The following is a 22790-nucleotide window of genomic DNA, read 5'->3' as shown; positions in this document are numbered from 1 at the left end:
CTTTGTTTGCTTCTTTATAAAAGCAAACAAAAGCCAGGGAGAGGCCTCATAGCAACCTCATAGTTTCATTGGGAGGAGTCAGTGAGGCCATACACATAATGTGCTGAAGCCAGTGTCTTGCACAGAGTCAGCACTCTGTAAGTAGTGTGACTGGTATCACATTGTCCCAGCAATCCCATGAGCCAGGTGCTGTCAGGATCTCCGTTCTAAAGTGAGCACAGCGAGGAACAGCCTCAGGCCATGTAGTTAATAAATGGCACAGCTGGGAAGAACCTGGACCTGATTCCAAAGCCCACGTGCCCTACCAACTGGCAAACAGCCTCCATAAGCATTCTAAGAAAAATGTAAAATAATCCAGCTAAGGTTGGAATTGAAGCTCCTTTGAAGGTATGCAACACTGCTGGCTTTGTGGGTAGACAAAACTGGATATTTCCCTGGGAGACACACTCTTTGAGCTTCCTTGAAAGGCTGACTCCAAGGTCAAGGAGTCATCAAGGTTATCACCCCTCTTCTACCGCCATCCCCTTCCCTCCACTCCCTTCTCAGGAAACTATTCCAAGGTCTTATTTGATCATGAGTTTTCAAATGTTATGACTGGTTAACACACCACCCCTGTGGTTAATATTTGAAGTAAATAACCCAAGGCTAATGACTGGAAAACAACCAACATATCCTGGTATGAAGTAGTCAGAAAAGTAGCTGGATGCAGGGCCCGTTCAACCCCAACAGCGAGAGAGTAAGGTTTCTCTTAATTCTCTTCATTTTAATTAATTTTAATTTGATTAATTTCATTAATTTAAATTCTCATAGTAAAAACGCAGACTGAAGAAATTTGCTTAAGCACAGGTACACAGCTGGGAAACAGCCAGACCAGAATTTGAATTCAATCCATGTTGCTTCAAAACCATAGAAATCTACCCTTGGAGCAGCGATTTCAGGTTTTTAGGGCCAGTTCCTGTAGCAGCTGTGTAGCTTAGATAAATGTTCTGTCATTGAATTGTACAACTGAAATGGGTGAGTCACATGAGTTATAAAATATGCCTAAAGTTATAGAAAAAGAAAGGATGGAATAGAGAAAGGAAAAAAAGAGAAATGAAGGAAGGGAGGGAGGAATGAGTTAGGAAGTAGTCTCTCGACTTTTATTCTCTGAAAAAGATAGTGGAGAATTGGAATAATTTCTTAAATGTTTGCCAGAATTCACTACATAGTGAATCCATCTGGGCATGATGTTTTCCGTTTTGGAAGGTTATTAATTGACTCAATTTCTTTAATAAGTCTATAGGTCTATTAAGATTGTCTGCTTCTTCTTGTGTGAATTTTGGCAAATTGTGTCTTTTAAGAAATTGGTCCAGCTCATCTAGGTTATCAAATTTGTGGTCACAGAGTTCATCGTTCCTTTATTATCCTTTTAATGTCCATGGGATCAATAGTGATGTATCGTCTTTCATTTCTGGTATTAGTAATTTGTGTCCTTCCTCTTTTTTCTTCGTTAGTCTGACATTGATTTTATCAATCTTTTCAAATAACCAGCTTTCCAGCTTCATTGAATTCTGCTGTACTTTTTATTTCTTTTTTTCTGCTTTATTTGGGTTTCATTTGTTCTTTTCATAATTTCCTAAATAGAACCTTGGATAACTGGTTTTAGATATTTTTTTTAAATATATGCATTCAATGATAAAAATTTCCTTCTAAACACTGCTTTTGCTACATCCCTCAAATTTTGATAAATTTCATTTTTGTCATTTCATTTCAAATTTTGTCATTTCATTTTCATTTAGATCAAAAACATTTCAAATTTCTTTTGAGATTTTTTATTTGACTCATGTCATGTGTTATTTGGAAGTGTGTTGTTTAATCCTCGTGTGTTTTAGGATTTTCCAGTTATCCCTCTGTTACTGATTTCCAGCCTAATTCCACTATGGTCTGAGAGCATTGTGTGCTTTCTATTCTTTTAAATTTGTTATGGCCCAGAATGTGATTTATCCTGGTGGATGTTCCATGTGAGCTTAAGAAGAATATTTATTTTGCTGTTGCTGGATGTAGTCTATAGATGTCGATCATATCCAGTCGGTTGATGGTGTTGTTGAGTTCCACTGTATCCTATCTTACTGATTGTCTGCCTGCTTGATCTGTTCATTTCTGATAGAGGGTTGTTGAAGTCTCTAACTGTAATAGTGAATTCATCTACTGTTCCTTGCAGTTCTATCAGTTTCACTTGATGTATTTTGATGCTCTGTTATTAGGCACATACATATTAAGCATTGTTATTATAGCTTCTTGGAGAATTTATCTTTTATTTACTTATTTTATTTATTTTTTTATTAGTTTCAGGTGCACAAGACAAAGTAATACTTAGACGTTTATCATTTATATCCCTCACACTGTATCTTTTATTTTTATGTAACACCTTTCTTTATCCTTACTTTTACTTGCTTTGAAGTCTGCTCTGCCTAAAATTAATGTAGTTACTCTTGCTTTCTTTTGATTAGTGTTAGCATAGCATATCTTTCCCCATCCAATTTACTTTTAATCTTTATATGTCATTACATTAAAGTGATTTTCTTGTATACAACATATAGTTGAGTCTTGTTTTTTGACCTACTCTGACAATTTCTTTCTTTTACTTGGTGTATTTAGACCATTGATAGTCCAAGTGATTATTGATATATTTGGATTAATATCTACCATATTTGTTACTGCTTTCTATTTGTTGCCCTTGTTCATTATTCCTATGTTAGTCTTTCATTCTTTTTTGGCCTTTGTGGTTTTAATTGAGCATTTATATAATTCCTTTTTTTCCCTTCTTTCGTAATGTATCAATTTTTTTAAACTTTTTTTTTAGTGTTTGTCCTAGAGTTTGCAATATACATTTATACCTACTCTAAGTTCACTTTCAAATAACACTATCCTGGTTCACAGGTAGTATAAATACCTTAAAATAACAAAATAATCCTGATTTCTCCCTCTTGCCCCTTGTGTCATTGCTGTCTCTCATTTCATGTGTTCTAGATGTTGGGGTACAACTTTGTGGGCATAGCTTCCAGCTGAGTTCTCTAATTTGGCCTTCCCAGGAGTTGTTGGTCCTCTATTCCCAGAGTGGATCCTCTGGTTCCTGTTTGACACTTCTAGTTAGTACCCAGGACAGATTGTGTTAAAGAACATCTATGCATACCCATCCTCAGGGTGACTTAACAGATTGATAAGAAAGGTGTAAAATCTCCACCTTAAAAATAACTTGTAATTTTATGTACAAAGTATTCCAAATTTCACAAGGCACATGAGAAAGGGGAGAAGGCAGTTGCTCTGCTCTCTCCTGAGGAAATTGAACTGCAGCTGCTGCCTTGAGGTTGTAGCCCTGCTGGCTAGGAGGGAGAACCCCATGGGTCCGGAAGAGCCACTGGGAAGAAAGCCCCAGGGATATTAGATGCAACCCAGAAAGGTTATACAAAGTTTTTGGCTTTCATTGGCTCTCCTAATACCTCTTCTTGTCTCCTTTCTTCAGCTCTTCATAGCTCACCAGAAAAGTCACCTCGGGATGGGAAATACAAATCTGTGCATAAATTCAGACCCATGTTTAACTATCACTGGTGCTTAAAGGGACCAAGCCAGAATTCTCTTCCACTAATTAGTAAGATTAAATTTGGCCCCTTCAATTCAATGTATTTAATAAGAAAAGATGACTAGTAATATTATAAGAAAGGAATTTTACTTAAACTATCTCAGGAGCCCAGTTCTTTAAAATATTTCCCAGGACCTGCAAACAATTGTTATGGTGCAGTGAATTCGGGAGCATAGCTTTGTCTTACACCCAAATGTCAAGACAATGGCCTAATAATACTCACTGGGGATATGAATAGTGTGGTCTGGGCCACCCAAGCCCGTTTATCATCCCTGGTGGTTGTTTCCCCTTTGGAGCCATCTTTGGACACCCTTGAATTGGGAGGAATGATTGCCATTGTCCCTCTCTAGGGGCCAGGCTGGAAGCATCAGACTGAAGGCAGTTATTAAAATGAGACATACACAGGAGATGAATCACTTGCTTCTTAAAGTAAACAAGCGTAGAGCTTTGGTTACGAATGTTTGCCTGGTTATTCTTGTTTCTTTTCTCAGCCAACCTCTTGTGCCAACTTCTCGGTGTTCTTGGGATGATAGTCTTTTCTATCCCTGCATTTCACACAGAATTGCTCCTCCAGGAGCCAGCAGAAAACAGATTTCAGGAGCGTCTGCACACTGACCAGGGGGGCTGTCAAATCCCTTTCCCCTATTTGGCAGTTAGAAATGGAGGCAAGGCCCAATCCCCCCTAGCTGTGGGACTGGAGAAAGTGAATGCCTCAAAAAACAAAAAAATGTCCAGGAACTAACACTTGGGGGATCTGCAACTGATCGTTTATTCGTTTGTTCGTTCGTTCATTCATTCATTCATTCATTCATTCATTCATTCATTCATTCATACACCTAACAAACATTTATCAAGTGCCTACTATGTGCAGGTAGTCTTCTCAATGCTATAGATACAGCAGTAAATACACATACACAAGTTCCTGGCCTCAAGGGGCTTACATTTTAGTGGTGAAAACAGACAGTAAACAAAATAAAGCATACAACATATTAGGTGATAAATACTGTGGAGAAAAATAAAACAAGGAAGAGGTACAGGGAACGCCAGTGAAATTTTTAAATAGGGCGATATGGAAAGCCTTGCTTAGGAGGTGACATTTGTACAAACACTCTATGGTGAAGCCCACCAGTTGACAAGCCCAGTCTATGCACATAAATGTTCCGATCAGTTTTTGTTGCATCAGTCTTCAATATTTACAGACAACTAGATCTCAAGTGCTCCATGCAGAACATTGGAAGGCCTTCAAATATAAAGCAGAAACAGAAAACAGGGACTCAGAGGGAACAGAGAGGATACAGGAATCAATACAGCTTTTCAAAAAGCTCCAACTATAGTTAATATCCTTTGAGAGATTTAAAAAAAAATGCATCCATAAAACAAGAACAAGGAAAGAAAGGAAACAACCAAGAACAAGAGAACTCTTAGAAATAAGAAAAAAATCACAGTTGGAAACAAAAAATCACAATAACCTCAAAGACATAAGGTACTGCATTTATGAAACAATTCTATAAAAAGGAACACTCAGGTAATATTGAACAGCTCTCAGAAATTAGAAACATGATACCAGAAATTAAAAACTCAATAGAAAAAAATAAGGTAAAGACGAGTAAATCCTTCAGGAAAAAGAGCGATAGAAAATAGGAAAGGAAATATTTTAAGAATTAATCAGTAATTAATTAGACAATGATTATTAATTATTAATCAGTAATTAATTAGACAATTAGACAACTAAAAATTAATCGGACAATGTTTGATTACTAGGAGTTCCAGAAAGAGAACACAGACAATGGAGGGAAGGAAAGTAGCCATAAAATAACCCAATAAAATTCCTAATGGGCCCTCAACCTTCAAGTAACCCCCATAATTTATGAAAATGCATCCTCACCAAGGCACATCACTGTGATATTTCAGAGCAAAGGGCCCAAAAGGAACAATTTGTAAGCTTCCAGAGTATAAAACAAACAAGATAACCAAGCAGGTCATCCACAAAGGATCAAGAATCAGAATGGCTTCGGACTTAAACAACACCGAAAGCAAAAGACCATGAGCAGTCTTCTAACTTCTGGAGGAAAATGACTTCCAACTAGGAGCTATAACCAGACGAACTACCTTCATCAAATATGAGGGTAGAATAACTATTTTCAGACTAGCAAAGTTTCAAAAAGTTTATTTCCCATTCTCTCTTTCTTAAAACCTACGGAGGATACACGGTTCTCTGAAATGAAAACGAAGACTAAAAAAGAGAAAGACACAGCTTGCAAATTTTCCCCTAATTCCTTTTGGTATAAACATCCCTTCGTGTTAGCCAGCAAGAGGGACACCACTGCATCGCCGTCCCTGCAGCTACGTGCAGCCAATGGGGTGTGAGCAGCAGTGGTGCATGCAGCTTCTGGGTTGACGTGACTTCATGAACAATGCCACCTGCCTGCCTCTGGACGGTTACGAGAGACAGAAATAAGCTTCTAGTACAGTTTACAATTTTATGTCGTTATTGTAGCAGTAGATAGAGAGATAAAGATATACAGCTATAAATAATAGTGTGCACAGAGTGCCAAAAAATGTATATACATTTTAAGGAAAAAATTGTATTAAAATTGTAATGCTCAATACATACCAGTAGCGAAAGATGAATACAAGTCACATTTGACTTCTGCCATTAGAAGAGATGCTCAAAGTGGTTACCATCAGCGTAATTTTAAGTTTTTTTCCTTTCTTAAAATGTATATACATTTTTTTGGCACCCTGTATATATAGACATATATGTCTGTGTATATGGTACGGGAAACAGAGATCCAACCCAGGAGAGGAGAGAGGGAAATGGAAGCCCCCAGGATGAGTGAAGGGAGATCCCAGGAAGAGAGCTGTGCCCCAATGTAGAGGGCTCCCAGTCCAGCTTGGAGCACTGTAATCCTTCATGTTGAGGGCCCTCCTGTTGTATCTTTTTTTTTTTAACCTGAGGATAGAAAGCCTACATGTTCCTGAAGCAGATCCTTATCTGTTCTTAGCTTGCCTTGTGCAGGTGACATTTCTGTTCCCCACGCCACACACTTGGCTTAGATGAGGGTGGTGTATGCTTTGACATGTTCCTGAAAGCTGAAAGTGGACCACGGAAGCAGAAAATGCCGAGCAGCCCACTTCTGTTGACCGTATTTCTGGGGGTTGCCCGTTACCTGTTCACACAATAGCCTCCGGGACCACCGGGGTCCAGTGTTTCCAAGGACTCACTCAGGACCACCCCTCTCGTAAACTCCGGGGAAGCTGAGCCTCTCTGTTCAGTTTATTTTCTCCTGGGATTGTTCATCTGATTGTGATAATATTGCCCTTTCTTGGTTGGTGCTCAGCTAGCTTGTGTTTGCTATTGCTTTTCAAAACCAAAATGTATTGCTTAGGGGTATTATAGAGAGTAAAACTGTAAGGAGAAGCATCCGAATGATTACAACAGAAATGAGCTAGAGTTCCTCTGTGGAGGGAGGAAGGAGATGCACGTGGCCTCCAAGGTCCTTTCCCAGTGCCTTAGAAACACTCTGTTATGTAGTTGCTGTGTTTCTTAACCAAGGAGGCAGATACCCAATCTGGTGTTCATTTAAATAGATCTATGCCTGCTGTACACTCATATATAGGCCTAACATATTTTGCAGTATTTCTAAATAGGCTTCAATACCCATGAAACATAAACGTATGGCAAGGACTGGGGTTTGGGAGGTGTGGAGGAGGAAAGACTTAGTATTGCGTGACATTTTAAAACACATGCATGTATTGCTTGGATAAAATAGAACTAAGGTGCTAGAAACTGGGCATACAGAGATGTTTAAGGTGCTTGGCTTTGAATACAGTATTTCTGAATCTGGCAAGAGACCAGTACAGGTGATTATTACAACCCGAGGAGCGTGGTCAAGCACCCAAATGCAGAGTGCTTTAGGATGACAGAAGAGGGAGCGATGGCTTTCTTACAGAAGCAGTGAGGAGAGAGGGTAGGTATGGGGGAGATAGTCTGTAAACCAGGCTTGAAGGAGGACTTTGAAAGTAGAACAAAGAAGAAACAGGGAGCAGGAAGGGTACAAGAGTGTGAAGGAAGCAGGGGCTGGCGGTCTGGTGTGGGTCAGGGACTGCAGGGTGCACACCGCACGGCCTCTGGAAGGTGGCTGTCCTGCTGCGCGCTGCCTAACCGTAACCGGTGCGTAACCGTACTGTAACCGGCGCCCAGGCGCAATCCACAGCGATCTGTTTGAAGGGAAGGGAGAGGAAGGCAAACGCACAAGGGTATTAAGAAATGGAAAGATGGAATATGAGAGGAATAAGACGATTAATGAAACCCAAACATTATTCAGTGGGCTAGTGTTGACATATTCAAATGATTTGTCATTTCAGTATGAAATTTAAAAATCACACCAATCATTTGTACTCGGTGAAGGATAATAACACGTGCCTTTATCTACAGTGGCAGGGACAAACATGAACCAAGCTTCACATCGATGAATCCCACAGTAATAGCATTCCTTACGGTCTCGAGAACATAGAAAAGAATTGGACAAATACCACTGTCATCTGTGACTACTTCTTCGTTAGAAAAGACATTAACCTTTCATGTGAGAGACAGCAAAAGGAAATGAACTTCATCTTGCAATTCTAGAACAAACTTCACGATGAAGGATTCCTTCAGTTTTCATAGAGTCGGGGGAGGGGAGGAGAGAAAATAATTTAGGACAGTGTTTCTCAAATTTGGGTACTTTCACAGACATATCCTTGGGGGGGGGTTGCAAGTTTTCTATAAAACTGTTTTAAATTTTGTGTTTTACTCTTGTTCATAATCTAAACAAATGAATGCACCCTTGTGCAGAAGAGCCTGGATGATCATCGTACGTCACAGAGTGTCGCCACACGGTCACAGCATCTGTGCTTGTACCTCTGGTCCCTGTAGCACCAAGTGAAAACCCACAGTGCTTAACTTTTCATGTGGCGTTTCTCACATTGGGTCCTCACTCTCTTCACAGAAGTGTACAATTGCTGTGAGATCTGGGAGTTGTCAAGGTTAAAAACACTGGTTCAGAGCAGTGATTCTCACCTCCAGAAAGGATGGTAGGGGATGGTGACTAGGGAGACAAATGTAGTTTGTAAAAGCACATTCAAAATACCTACTGATTTCGTAATACAACCTCTGTAAAGTTAAACAGAATCGTTTTCAGGCAGTAGAAGAAAACCAACTATAGATTCATCTCTAGGGGGCCTGGGACAAACTTGGTTGAGAAACCCTGTCTTAGAGGAGTCCTAGCACAAGAAGAAGAGTAGGAACCATGCGCTAAAGAGAAAGAACTTTTTGGGTCAGTGAGTGAATCCTGAGCCATAATTGGTCATGGTCTTTTGGAACCCAAAGGCCAATCCAGAAGAAACCCAAGACATCCATCAACCTTCTCAGACTTGTGGTTTGGGGCAAGTGGGTCCATTTAATACTGAGTCAAGACAAGGAAAGTCTGTTTTTGCCAAAAATCTCCCCTCTCCCCTTTTTTTGGTTTACATATTTCAGAATTTTCAGTTGCTGTTGCTGGGTAAAGGTAGTCCGAAATCCATCCACCAAGAAATGCTGCCATCATTTGTAACGACATCCAGCTGATAGCCTGGGGTCTGCTCTGCTAGGAAAAAATACAAAGAATTGGATTTTCTTGGGAAGGTGAATACCCCCTCAATTCCCTTTCATCACCAGAACACTGAATCTTGTTATTTAAACACGATTAGTTACAGATGGCCTTGAGATGCAGTCACCAGCAAAATACAGAGAGCATATAATGCTGAAGGACAATGCAAATAAAGAGGCCTTGTGATTATGGGGGACTCTAGTGCCCTCCCTAACATAGGGGTCATTGGGGAAATTATATTTCCCATCTTTCCAGGGAAGTCATTAGTTTTCTCCCATTCTTAATCTAAACCTAAACTGCTAAGAAGTGTTCTAGCCTAGAAAACATTTGGCACCACAATTAATTGGGTTTTGGGTGCCTTAGTGCATGGGGATAAGAAAGCTAACACAAACAGATGTAGTGTTCACCTGCCGTGATAATGTAGAATTGCGCTTAGAAGGTTTATAATATTGACTTTTATTTCAAGGGATTCAGTTGTATTTTTTCAGAACATTTTTTTTTAACTTCTGTTGCTATTCTGAGTAACCACCATAAATTATATGTACTCATTGCTCAAGGGTAACTTATTAATTAGTGGGCCAGAAATACCCCTCAAGGAACATTTTGTTTGAAGAACCACAAATGTCTCCTTTGACTAAAAAAGAACCACTGAGTCTCTCTGTGTATGAGTCAGTAGAATTGGCCTAGTTAGAAGCTAGCTAGCACTAACAAGAGCTGGGGGACAGGGGAGTTCATCACCCTAAGGTTCTCCATTCAGCCAAGGATCACCTTTAGAAAATTTTGTTTTGTTGTTTGGGAAGCTCATTAGATTGAATTGATTTGCATTGTGAACACAGATAAAGCAAAATTACCTTGATTTCACATTTCATTTATAATCCAATTGCTTACCATGAGCTGTGAGCGCCCGCCCCTGCCCACATTTCTTACTACTCTTCCTTGTTATTGCACTTCACTCAGTCTGTTCTTGCCTGCTTTCTAATCCTTGGGTATTCTATACTTGTTGTCACCTCAGGGCCTTTGCACATGCTATTCCCTCTGTCTGAAACACTTCTGCTTCATCTTTACCTGGCTGTCTCCAGGTCTCAGCTCAGCCATCCCTTCTGAGAAAGGCCTTCCTTTACCATACTGTGTTTCCCCGAAAATAAAATCGTGTTTTATATTAATTTTTGCTCCAAAAGATGCATTAGGGCTTATGTTCAGAGGATGTCATCCTGACAAGTCATGCTAGGGTTTATTTTCCAGTTAGGTCTTATTTTCAGGGAAACATGGTATTAGCTAAATTTGCTCCCCACCCCCTGCCATGTTCTATCACATTATTCTAGTCATTTGTTTCGGGAATTATTTACTTATTTTTGGTATGTCTACCTCTGTAGAATATAAGCTCCATGTTATAGTTTTTGTTCATCGCAATATTCCCAGTGCTTAGTAATAGTGTCTGGCACATAGTAAACGTTCAATAAATATTTGTGAAATGAAAGTTTAGTGAAAGCTTTCTCCCCTGGACACAGTTAATCCCTTTGTAAAATGGGAAATTCATAAATGACATTATAGTTCCTCACACCATGCCAAATCACTCTTTCCCTAGCCAGGGTGCCTTCCTAGAGTATAAGAAAACACGTCAGCAGAATGCCGCCGTCCGCCAGTGTTCCCGCCCCCGCCCCACCTGTCACTCACCTGTCATTACTGTAGGGCCCCCATCTGCTTTAGCCTCGTCAGCAGTTCCCCACTCTGATGCATCTTCTCCAGATCTGTGCATCCACCAATACACTCTTTCCCGATAAAGACCCGAGGTACCTAGGAAAAAAGGCAAACAAACCAGGACATTGAAGGAATTTAATTATTAGGTTAGGGAGAACGACATTTTATCCTTCCTCTAAATATTTCCCATGATCCAAAGCTTTTCAAATCACTGTACAATCTCTTCGTGTATATTTCAGGTCAGAACTGTGTTCCAAGCATAAAATTATCCATTAGAGACTGTTTTCAGGCCAAGATGTTTTTTCAAATTGAGTGTGCTGTGCATGAGATGGTCGAACTTGTCAAAGGGATTTAAAATTTGCATTCTGCAGAGACACGTTTCAGGGAAAGAATTTTGGTTGGCTGCAGCTAGACCACACTGATTGAATTCTGGTTTCTGTTCAGCTGGGACCACACCTGAGAGCCACGGCAACCAGGCAGGAGTTTGTTTCTAAATACAGCTGGAGAAATTTTGCATTAGGTCCCTGTCCCCGATTTTCAGATTTATAGCCATCCCGCTATTATGGACTTGTCCTCAACTGTGGAAGGGGTGGTGTGGTATGTTAGTCTCCTTCTTTAATTCCTGACCCATCATCATCAGATGTTTAAGTGCTGCACCTCTGGGAGCAGGTCCATTCCTCTGCTTTAGCGTCACACCTGCCCTGGTGGGTCACCCAACGTCCCCCAAGGCAAACAGGCTGATGCAGTCATGACGTCTGTTGAATGTGTCCATCCAGTCACACTCAGCTCCCGCCCACTGTGTGGTTCAGGCACATTCCAGAAACCCATAGGCTTTTGGAATCCTGGAGGAGGAGGGAGTTCTCTGACTCTGGCCCAGACAACTTTCAGGCCCAGGATGTTACAGAAAGCCTTACTGGCAGCGAAGAAACAAGCACAACAGAGGTCACTTGAGTGATCAGAAGCAAGCAGGTCCTTTCCTGAACCCTAGGAGCATACCACAAGGGGCGGGAGAAGTGAAAGAGAAGCGGTAAGCATATTCTCATAGCTTTTGGTTTTCCTCAAAAAGCTTAATAATTCCAGTGAATTTTTTAAAAAGTGAGAGAGGCGATAACAAGGGCTGAATTATTTCAGATATGTCCTTAACATTATTTTTATTAAGAAGGGGGTCTGGGTGGAAGTGGGCTTTAAAAATTAAGGCCAAAAGCTTCAAAAGGAGTCCTGCACCACATTTCTACAACAATTTCCTGCGTCCCTAGTGTGGGAGAGAGCACTCAGAGCTGCCTCCCAGAGAGAACGCCTGGGTGTGTCTCCTGAGGCCTCAGGAGGTGCTGCCTGTACCACTAGCACCACCTGCCTGTGTGGGGCCCCTGCAAATGCAAAGTGCCATCAAGGTGGCTTTACTGTGACCAGCTGAAGGAAGAAGAGCCACAGAAAGCTGAGGTCAGCAAATTAAGTTTTCCCCTGGGAGCTGGCCATGATTTTAGAGAAAAATAAAGCTCCCCCACAAATAGTTGGGGCCCTTTGGCGTGTCTCCCCAGGAATACTTGGCGACGGTCCGTTGTAACAGTAAATAGAAAAGAATCCTCATGTCATCGTAATATAATTATACTGCAGAACTCCTGTTGGAGGCAGTGCCTAATGAAATAAAAATAACCCAAGCTTTAAATAAGGAAGAGGTGTATTCATTCTTGAACTTCTGTCATTTCGAAAAGAATTGAGCAATGGTCACCGCTCCTACAGCTTGACTCATCTGCACCTGCGAGGAGGGTGTTGGCCACGAGGGTGGGAGTGAAGTCAGTTGGAAAGAAGGCGCTGCGAAGCAAGGAGGCTTCTCCTAAGACAGTGGAACGCGCCCCAGGACTGCCCAAAGGCTTGTTAAAACACAGATTTCTACTCCCCCCCTCCAATTTCTGATGCAGCTCTGGGTCGGGGGTCCGAGAATCTGCCTGTTTGATAAGTTCCCAGGGGATACTGACACTGCCTCTCCAGGGATCACGTTGCAAACGACAGGTTGTGAGCAGCTGTTCATTCTTTCCAGGGTACCTGAGGCTTTGAAAACCCACAGCCCTCCAGCCACCCCAAGATGCCTGAGACAGGCCCTGCATGCGATCAGGCCGTCTCCAAGGCGGAGTTCTGTGCACACCATCTGGCAAAGAAGCTGGCTCGCCTGAGAGCTGAAAGGCCACTTGCACACACCCTGTAGTCTCCGAAGCAGCAAAAGCACCTGAAAGCCATCAGTTACTGGCACCCCAAAGGGGGCAGAATTACAGGCAACACCAGACAGTGTGTGTGTGGGGGGGGGGGGGGGGCTGTGGTGACAAAACAGGAAGCTTGATTCAGCTGAGGAGGGAAGCGGACATGCACCCTCAGTGCCCGCCCCTCCTGGCCCCATTCCCCCTTTCAGAGGAAGCTGAGAGACATTCCCGTCAAGAAGCAGAAAGAGAGCTGGCACCATCAATAAGCTCGGGGATTTGGGGGCCCTTCCTCTCCGGGAGCCCACGCTAGGTGGCATCACTGGGCTCTGAGGCGACTCAGATGCAGCTGTGCAAAGCTGCTTCCCAACGCTCCTCACCACATCCTGGGCTCCAGTCCCTGGAACAAACCACCATCCTTTCTCCTCTGAATGACAGCTACAGCCTGATGTCTCTCCGTCAACCCTCACCCTGTGTCCCTGCGTCTCTTGTCCCCACAGGCCCCAGAGTGATCCTTCCACGCCTCAGGCAGATCGCATCCCTCTGCTCGTCTCACGTTCCCAGCCAGTCGTGACAGCTTGAAAGGCCTTCCCAACCTGTACCCCATTATCTCCCAGACCGCATCTCCTCCTACTGTCCTCCTAGCTTACAATGCTCCAGGCACACAGGCCCCCTTATGAGGCACACTTCCGACCTTTGTAGCGGCTGTTCCCACTGAAACACTCTTACCCCTAAATGTCCCTGTGCCTCGCCCCTTTAGAGACCTACTCAAATCAGTGAGGCCCAGTGGCTCCATGTGAAAGTGTACCTTGTTGCCAGCTGCCCACTTCCCTTTCCTACTTAGTTTTTCTCCATAGACATATCACTTACCACAGGGGTGTCCAAACTTTTTTCAACATTTTTCACCAAGGGCCATATGCAGTAAAATACACAAACAGCCGGGCCACTCACTCGAGGTGAAGTACGTATTGCCTCACCTGGTTTATTTAAGTAAACTAAATATATTTTTGGAATTTGCTGCAGGCCAATTAACAATGGATTGTGGGCCGCAGTTGGCCCTCGGGCCGCAGTTTGGACACCCCTGAGTCTTACCACCTTCCAACATACTATTTTACGTATGGTATTTACTAGGACGTAAGTTCCACAGAGGCAGGGGCTTTTGTTTGTTTTGTTCATGGAGGTGTTTCCAATGTCCAGACAAGTGCCTAGTACGAAGTAGGTGCTTTAAAACATTTGTTGTAGCCCACAAAATTATCCTTCAAAAATGAAGGAGAAATAAAAGTCGTTCTCACACAAAAATTGAGGGAATCTGTTGCCCATAGATCTGCCTGGCAAGAAAAGTTCAAAAAAGTTCTTCAAAGAGAAGGAAAATGATAGAGGTCAGAAACTCAAATCTACCTGAAGAAAAGAAGATTTTTAGACAAGGAATAAATGAAGGCACTGACCCAGGAGCTGTGGCTGTAGCAAAACCAAACCAGATTTCTCCAGCACATGGCCTGACTGAAGGCATGAGGTCCTGTAAGCAGTCACACCCTGCTGGGCTCTGACTACTTGCAGTGCCACAGGTCATAACAGGATAAGTAAGATGGTGTCATGCAGGGTCTCTGGTCCTGCTCCCCACATAGGAACGCAGGATACGATGAGGCCAAAAAGGAACACCCATGGAGCCATAGATGGGGGAGTCATACCACTATATTCTGGCTGGTGGCTGGGCTGGAGACACAGGAGGCAGGAGCCACGCGATCTGCAACCTGGCGTCCACTTCTCTCTGTCAACCAACCTCAGTTGCTCACTTGCTCACTGCAATCCACCGTGCGAACTGCAATCTGCTCTCGCTAGCTCAGCCACCCTCTTCTTGCTAGCCCCCATTTTCTGCTAGCCTAGCCACAGCAGTTATATTAGTGGCCAATGGCTCACTGGTTACAGCTGACGGCCATCCAATAACAGCTGATGGCCATTTACTACCCAAGCCAGCACTTTTCTATGTGAGGCCGAGAGCCTGGAAACTGCACTCCTGGCTCTGTCCCCACAGATGGCAACTGCTTTCAAGTGTCCAATCTCTTCAAATATAAACCCATCACTGTTGGGGGCCTCGAAGCACACAACTTAAAAGGATTTGTTCTTCCCCTTGGAGAAGAGCATTTAGGACTCAAGAACCTGTGAAAAATATTTTTAAAAGTTCAGAAAACAAACGTTAAAGGCCACCAGAAGAAAATTTGTTGCTTTACAAAGAAATGAAAAAAACCCAACATTTGTTGAATGAATGTGTGAAGAGGTTTGTTTTCCCTGCTGAAGAATAGATGCTGCCCAGCTGAGAGGCATAGCTCCCAAAACTTTTTGCAAATTGGAATTACTTGGGGATTTGTTTTGGATAGGAAATAAACTCTTTACTTTTTTCCAGCTTTACTGAGGAATAATCGACAAATTTATGTATAGTAAGATGCAAATGTCATGGTTGTATACATTGTAAAATAATTACCATAATCAAATGAATACCATCTATCACCTTACATGGTTATCATCTTTGTGTGTGGTGAGGACACATAAGGTCTACTCTCTCTGCAAACTTGAAGTATACGTTAAGTATCATTAACTGTAATCACCACGCTATACATTGGATCCCTAGAATTTACTCATAACTGAAAGTTTGTACCCTTTTACCGAGGAGGTCTTCAAAACTACTGAGGCTGGGTTCCCACCTCCAACATGGTGATTTAATTGGTATGGGGTATGACTTGGGCATTGGGATATTTTTTAAAACCCCTCAGGTGATTCTAATATGCAGCAACGTTTAGGAACCACTGGCAGAGACGGGCTCATCACGGTGGGGGCCATGGCAGTGCTTGCACAGCCCTCTCCCTCTCAGGGCCCAGGCAGCCTATACAGCTGCTGGTGTTCTCTGCTCCAGGTCCTCCCAGAGATAAGAGTCCTCAGCTTGCAGCTGCACAGCTGGGCCCTGAAATCAGTGGTATAACATGCTTAGCCGCCCTTTGCACCAGAACGCTGATTTGTCACTGGAGAGGCAGAGAGAAACAGCCTCCTGTGCTTTACACTGAGAACCCAAAGAAAGCCCTATAAGCCAAACTGAAACTGAACTGGGATATGTGCTCCTGCAAACACAGTGTCCTTAAACGTGTGCTGAAAGGGAACTTGGATGAGCTGGTTGGGACACCATTCACCAGAATTGATACAGGCAATCTGCTCAGCTGGGCATCCCACAAGAAGCTGAGGGCGCTGAGGCAGAGGAAGACTTCAGATCCAGGACAGCAGCTCTTAGATGGTCCTTGCGTCTATTCATAGCAAAGGGGACTTGGAGGTCGTCAGCTCTAGTCCAATCTTGCAGCCAGGGAGGTCCTTGAGGATGCCAGAATGCTGATTTGCCCCAGATCCCACAGCAAAGCTGCTGTGAGAGCTGGGCCAGACCTCTGGACTCCCTCCTATGACAGGCCTGGAAACACCCCATAACTTAGAACAAGGGGCAGGTGATGAGCCGTTAGATTTTTCCAGTGGGAGAAGTTAGACAAGGAAGAATGAGCCAAATTGGGTAAGGTTAAAGAGAGCCTAGAGAAGACTGAAGGACAGCGAATCCCACCTGGCCACGGGAACACAGAAGAAAGCGTGCACACGATTCCTATGTGGACAACAGAGATGCCCGGATCACACGTGGCCCCTCCACCCCACCTTCCAGCGCCAGCCCTGCAAGCTGAAAACTGCCACTTCACAGTGGTGCTTAAAACAAAGACTCCACATGAGTCCTCAGTGACTCCAGACAACTGCTGGGCCCATGGACCCTGACACCCAGCACAATCAGCTGTGTCCCCTCCTGGGCTCTAAGAGGGGCCGTTGGCCGCAGTCCAGCCGCCCATTTGAGGAAACATAGTCTTCTCTCTGGCGCCCTCCCCCACCCTGCACAGCTCTCCCGGCGCCTCGAGTGACGGAGCCCTAGCGGTGTCCTAGAGAAAAGCACAGGCTACCCTTTCACAGCCCTGACAAGAAAAAGGAATCCGGGCGTCTTTCCCCCAGCCTTTTAGAACAAAACCCCAAACTCACTGTTCTGGCTCCGGTGAGATGCTTCAAATAATCTTGAATTTGCTCTGTGTCACCGGTGGCTGTGATATCGACAAATTCCAAAGTCCCTTGTTTGAAAGGAAATTGAAGGAGGAGCTCTTGGGTCCGTCTGCAGTAAGGGCAGGTGGGCTTGATGAACACCACCACTTTCCCAGGATGGATTTTGCCGTTCACGAACTCCTGAGCCATGCTGACAGAATGCAGCCTCCTGGGGAGCGATCCTCAATTGCAGGTAATGCTCAGGAGTAAAACGGAGGCCCAGCCGGCTGGCTTTCATTTAAAGGAACCTCCCTGGAGGAGGAGTTAGGCTGGTAGCGTGCTCCATTGTTAAAGGGACAGTCCTCAAGTCGTCCCTCTCTAGTGTGGCTCACCAGCGAGTGATGGCAAGGAATGCATACTCGTATTTCTCATTAGACGCTGGGCCTGGGCTGTCATTGCTGTCCTCAGACCTCTCAGGAGTTCCTGTCCTTTGGCAGAAAGCAGGGTCACATCACCCTCTGGGGAAGCACAAAGCACACCGACCAGCCCCAGGGAAAGTTCTGAGCAGGCAGTGACCTCCTAGAGTATATAAAGACTTTGCCCTCACAGAGACACGGTTTTAAAAATGCAAATTTATCAGAAAACAAAAAAAGTAAAAATGTGGTTTTCAAAGTGTGCTCGCCAACAGAATCATTCAAGAAACAGAAGGCATTGAAATCTCTTTAGAGGAAGTGAAACTGAAATTCTGACGTGGGACCTCTGTCCTGAGGTCGCTTCCAGGGCCTTTTTTGCTTGGCTGTACAGGGGTTTTCTTGTTGTGATTGTTTTTCATGGAATTAGTTTCCAACATTTAAAAATCTAGAGATTTCACAAAGCCATCTGGCCTTGCACTTCTCTGAAAAGTCAAGTCTGACAAGACAGTTGGCATTGCTGGTGGCAGCTGCTGGGGTGGAGTAGCTGTTGTGCCCTCTGGACAGGGCCGAAGAGAGCTGATGCCGTTCCCTGGGGAGCCCCTGCTTCCTAGTAGCAGGTGCAGCAAAGTGGTCTGTTCTAGGTCTGACCCCTTCCGTGTGCAGGGAAGTTAAATACACAAATCAAGGAAAAGCCCCATGGAACTCGAATCATCCTTTTCCCCAGGAAGTGTTTTACTGACACTAGAGTATCTTCAGAGAGATGGGGCCTGGCTCAGAGCTGGACATCCCCACTGATTGTCATGTCGATGGAACGCCAAGCATAGTGTGATTTCTCAAGGGAAGAAAAGTGACTCCCAGAAACTGCTTTAATTATTACTAATATTAAATGGCAACATGAGAAACACAGATTCTGAGTCATGGAGAGGGAGCTAGTAAGTGAGATCTCTGTCAACAAAAAGATTGTGCTAGGGCCAGGAGACCTTAGGCCCTCTCCTGCTCAGGGCTTGGGACTTCTCAACACTTCGCTTCGCTTTTCCTCCTGAATACACTCTGTGTCATCCTTCTTTTTCTTCCTTTAGCTCGGACTCCTGTGGCCAATCGCTCCCTGAGGCCCAGGGTCTCTTCAGGACCCTCAGGGCTGCCGCCTTCCGCTCACCCAGCCCAGGTTCGTCAGTACACCTTGTACCTGCCTGTCCCCTCACAGCCCTGCTCTTCTCAGGATCTAGGTGTGGGACAGAGCCAGGAGTGCAGTTTCCAGGCTCTCAGCCTCACGTGGAAAGGTGCTGGCTCAGGTAGTAAATGGCCGTCAACTGTGATTGCATGGCCATCAGCTGTGGCTAGTTGGCCGTCAGCTGTAACCAGTGAGCCGTTGGCCACTAATGTAACTGCAGTGGCTATGCTAGCAGCAAAATGGAGGCTAGCAAGAAGATGGTGGCTGAGCTAGTAAGAGCAGATTGCAACTAGCAAGTGGGGTTGGTTGGTTGGCAGAAAAGCAGAGTGTGGATTGTGGATTCTCCTGCTTCCTGTGTCTCCAACCCAGCCGCCAGCGAGAATATACCGGTATGACTCCCCTATCTATGGCTCCGTGGGTGTTCCTTTTTGTCCTCACCATGTCCTGCGTTCTTCTGTGGGGAGCAGGAGCTGAGACCCCCCCCCCCCGCGTGACTCCCTGCATGACACTAGGGTTCACATCTCCCACTCTGTGGCCTCTCTTCTCTGAGCATGTCACTCTGTTCACATTTCTCCCTTGTTAAAAACCACCACGACCTTCTCTCTCCTTTGGCCCTGTTTTCCTGCCTCTGCCCTTTTCTTAACAGACAAGTTTCACGAAACTGGGTGTTCTGTTTGCTTTCTGTGCTTGACTCACCTCCTACTCGCTCCTCACTTCAATACAATCAGACTTTCTTATCAATGATTCTGCAGAAATTCCTTTGGCCAACATCAGTCATGACCTCTGTATTGCTAAATCTCCTTGTATAGTACGTAAGTGTCCTGACTCAGACTAAGTGTGGGTGTAGAGTTTTTGGTAAACTGTTGGAGTGAACTTGCCAAAGGATCTGTGTGCATAGGGTCCTCTGGGGGTTGGGTAGCTGGGGCAGAGGCTGGGGTACAGGGGGACTCTATCATCTGCCCTACGGCTCAGCCCCAGTACTGTCTGAAGCCTTAGGACACATGGCCCCAGGACACAGCTGAAGACGGCATTTTCTTGAGGGACTATGTGAGATGGGTCACAAACAGATGGCAAAGAGGGGTGTCTGCACCTCCATTTCTCAGAAAATGCTGTGGCTTCAGCTCAGTGAAGAATTCAAAGCATACAATACTCTGCTGCGCTGGCATCATGGAAGTTTGTAGCGTGGCCATCCGGAGATGAAACACTCGGGCCTCGGGCATCTTGGGCGTCGGGGTCTGCCATGGAGGTGTCAGGGGGCCCCATCCTCAAGTACTATGGACATACTCAAGAAGGGGTGTGTGTGGACGCTTCTTGAGCTTTCTCAATACACCCCCATGCACTCCCGGAAATACTAAGAAATGAGGACTTTTTGAGAAAAGGAAATGGAGGTTCTGCTGTATAGATGGTTGACAACAAGCTAGTGTAAACTATGGGCTGTTACTGTGATCCCCCTCATACCCACAGGTTGATGAGAGCTGGGGAAATTTGGCCACAAATGAACACTTTCTCAGGCTTTTTCTTGCCCGCTTTTCAGGATTTGACCCTGTCGATCACTGTCTTCATCTTGAAGCTCTCTTCTTCCCGATGTAATTTGCAACATAATTTTTTATTCTTCCTGTATCTCTGGGTATTCTGTCGCAGCTTCTTTCTCAGGACTTTTGTCTACCCATGTGGCACATCCTGGGACTTGATCCTCTTCTCACTGTGCACGGTGTCCTTGAAAGATTCTGTCTGCACACATGGCTCCAGCGATGTGGCACCTGCTTGTTGATGGGCACCACAGTTATTTTTCTTGTCTAGACTGCTCTCCTAAGCCTCAGGAATGGATGGCTCTTTGTCTACTGAGAAGACTCACCTGGGCATTCCCTGGGCCTCTCAGCCTCAGTGTGACCAAAACTGAAGCCACCCACCCTCCTCTCTCTTCCCCATCTGCTCATCCTCCCACAAGTAGAGTCCTGTACCTCGCCTCGCAGGCGGTACAGACGTGGACAGAGGACGCAGTGGGGAGCCATATTCTAGGTAGGATAACAGAAGTATGTATGGGCACGAGAGTAACCAAAAGGGAGTGGTCATTCCCACCTGGAGAGTGACACAGGTGACTAGGCAGAATCCTGATAGATGAGATGTTTGTGAGTCTACAAGGTGGGGAAGGGCAGGGCCGGCAGAGGAAGAGGAAAAGCAAGCATGGCATAAACGGTGCTTGGTATTGAGTATAGTTGCGTGGGGATGGAGTATTAGAGGTTTGAGGTCGGGAGAGTGGAAAAAGGCAACTGGAGAGCAGGCAGGTGATGGGTGTCCTTTACCAAGCTAAGGAGTAAGGACTTTACACACACGGGGTGAGGAGCCGTCATAGCTGTATTTTAAGCATGAGTAGATTTGCAGTTAAGTATTTGATGAATTAAGGGCTTTGTCACCTATCCCAATTAATACAATGAGTGTCGAAAAGCAGTTTGACCACAGAAGGGCTCTAAGGAGTGGTAGGAATGCTTCGGGGCAGGCAAACCTTTCAGGGTCCTTCAAGACTCACCCTGGGACCAGCCCTGGCTTCCGCGGGGCTGGAAGTGGTACAAAACGGGCCGCTCGGCAGCTGGTGGCCCAGCATTGCTCTGTGCTGCCCTCAAGATGTCCTTGGCTGATCACAGCTGCCCTGGCCTATTGACATGTCACTATTGGCGCTCAGGTGAATGGGGGCGTGGCCAGCAGCCCTTTCCAACTTCAGACACAGGAAGATTCTGGTTTGTGGCTGGGCCCATTTTCAGAGTCTGATCCTGTTTGATGTTCTTTCTCTGGACCTCTCTAGATTTGACCATGGAGGACCAATCCAACTCTAACGGTAGACTCCGACTCCGGATTTGGCCACGGAGGACTTCTGACTGTGACTCTAACTGAAATCCCTCTGGTCGGACCATTTCCTCACCTTTTACCTCGATGTGGAACTGCTCGATGCTGAACTCAGTGACACTGACAGCTCCCATTTACTGTGTACCTACTGTGTGCCGGCTCAGTGCCAGGAGCTTTACATAGATCATCTCTAATCCTTACAGCAACTTGGAAAAGTGGATACTTTAGATCCCAAATGACTAGAGGAACAAGGACAGGATCCCTGACTTGGAGGACCTGAAGTTCAACCAAGGTCTAGGCTTCACCATTTGGAAGGTCTCTGTTGCTACCTTTTCTAAGATCCAGACTCAGTTGAGGAATGGTGCGTTACCTACTGTAATAATACTGGTGACCTGAAAGTCCCTGGGTCCCACTGAGGTTTCTTGCTGTCATTTAAGTTGAAGACTATATCCTTTCTAGGGATTACATCATACTTAGGTCTTACTCTCACTATTGGCTTCATGGGAGGGAATAACCTCTATTCTTCTCTCCTTAACCTAATCATATCAGAAACCAAATTAAGCCCTTTATTTCGTTTGAGTTTATTAGGAATCTTTTTATTAGGGGCATCAAGAAGCAAATGGCAGGGCCGACCGGTGGTTCAGGAGGTTAGAGCTCCGTGCTCCTAATTCCGAAGGCTGCTGGTTCGATTCCCACATGGGCCAGTGGGCTCTTACCCACAAGGCTGCCAGTTCAATTCCTCGAGTCCCGCAAGGCATGGTGGGCAGTGCCCCCTGCAACTAGAAATGGCAACTGGACCTGGAACTGAGCTGCGCCCTCCACAACTAAAATTGAAAGGACAACAGCTTGAAGTTAAACAGCACCCTCCACAACGAAGATTGAAAGGACAACAACTTGACTTGGAAAAAAGTCCTGGAAGTACACACTGTTCCCCAACAAAGTCCCGTTCCTCTTCCCCAATAAAATCTTTAAAAAAAAAAAAAAAAAAGAAGCAAATGGCATTATGTATCTGTCTTTTCCCAGCCCTTGGTGCCAAGGTAGAAGATCTCACAGGGCATCATACCTGTCTTCTTTGGAATGGGTGTGGTTGGGGATAGATGGAGGGCTAAGGATTTCCCTGGGGCTGTGATTGGATTCCATAAGAATCTTCCCAGGCATAGGGTTTTAATTTCCTTTTTA

The 22790-nt window shown here is 44.7% G+C and overlaps 2 protein-coding genes across 3 annotated transcripts in view; one reads left to right on the top strand and one right to left on the bottom strand.

The window, feature by feature from the left end:
* The window catches only part of RHOBTB3 (Rho related BTB domain containing 3), a 78575-nt gene extending 55994 nt beyond the window's left edge, over positions 1–22581 (top strand). The window contains exon 11 of the mRNA XM_081053084.1: positions 21571–22581. Coding sequence (XP_080909210.1) covers positions 21571–21576 — 6 coding nt within the window. The 3' untranslated portion in view covers positions 21577–22581. The remainder of the gene's footprint in view (positions 1–21570) is intronic.
* GLRX (glutaredoxin) lies at positions 6570–17488 on the bottom strand. Of its 2 annotated transcripts, none has more exons than XM_081053085.1 (3): positions 17190–17488; positions 10924–11043; positions 6570–9243 (listed from the first exon to the last, which is right to left on the bottom strand). In XM_081053085.1, exons 1-2 carry the CDS (start codon positions 17394–17396, stop codon positions 10930–10932), a joined length of 321 nt encoding a protein of 106 aa, XP_080909211.1. In that variant the 5' UTR covers positions 17397–17488; the 3' UTR covers positions 6570–9243; positions 10924–10929. The 2 variants fall into 2 exon arrangements, with proteins under 2 accessions (XP_080909211.1, XP_080909212.1); XM_081053086.1 differs by having other exon boundaries at positions 9127–9246.
* Positions 22582–22790: the final 209 nt, after the last annotated feature.

Source organism: Rhinolophus hipposideros (assembly GCF_964194185.1).
Source record: "Rhinolophus hipposideros genome assembly, chromosome: 7".
Classification (NCBI taxonomy): domain Eukaryota; kingdom Metazoa; phylum Chordata; class Mammalia; order Chiroptera; family Rhinolophidae; genus Rhinolophus; species Rhinolophus hipposideros.
This window is presented reverse-complemented; position numbering and strand designations above follow the sequence as displayed.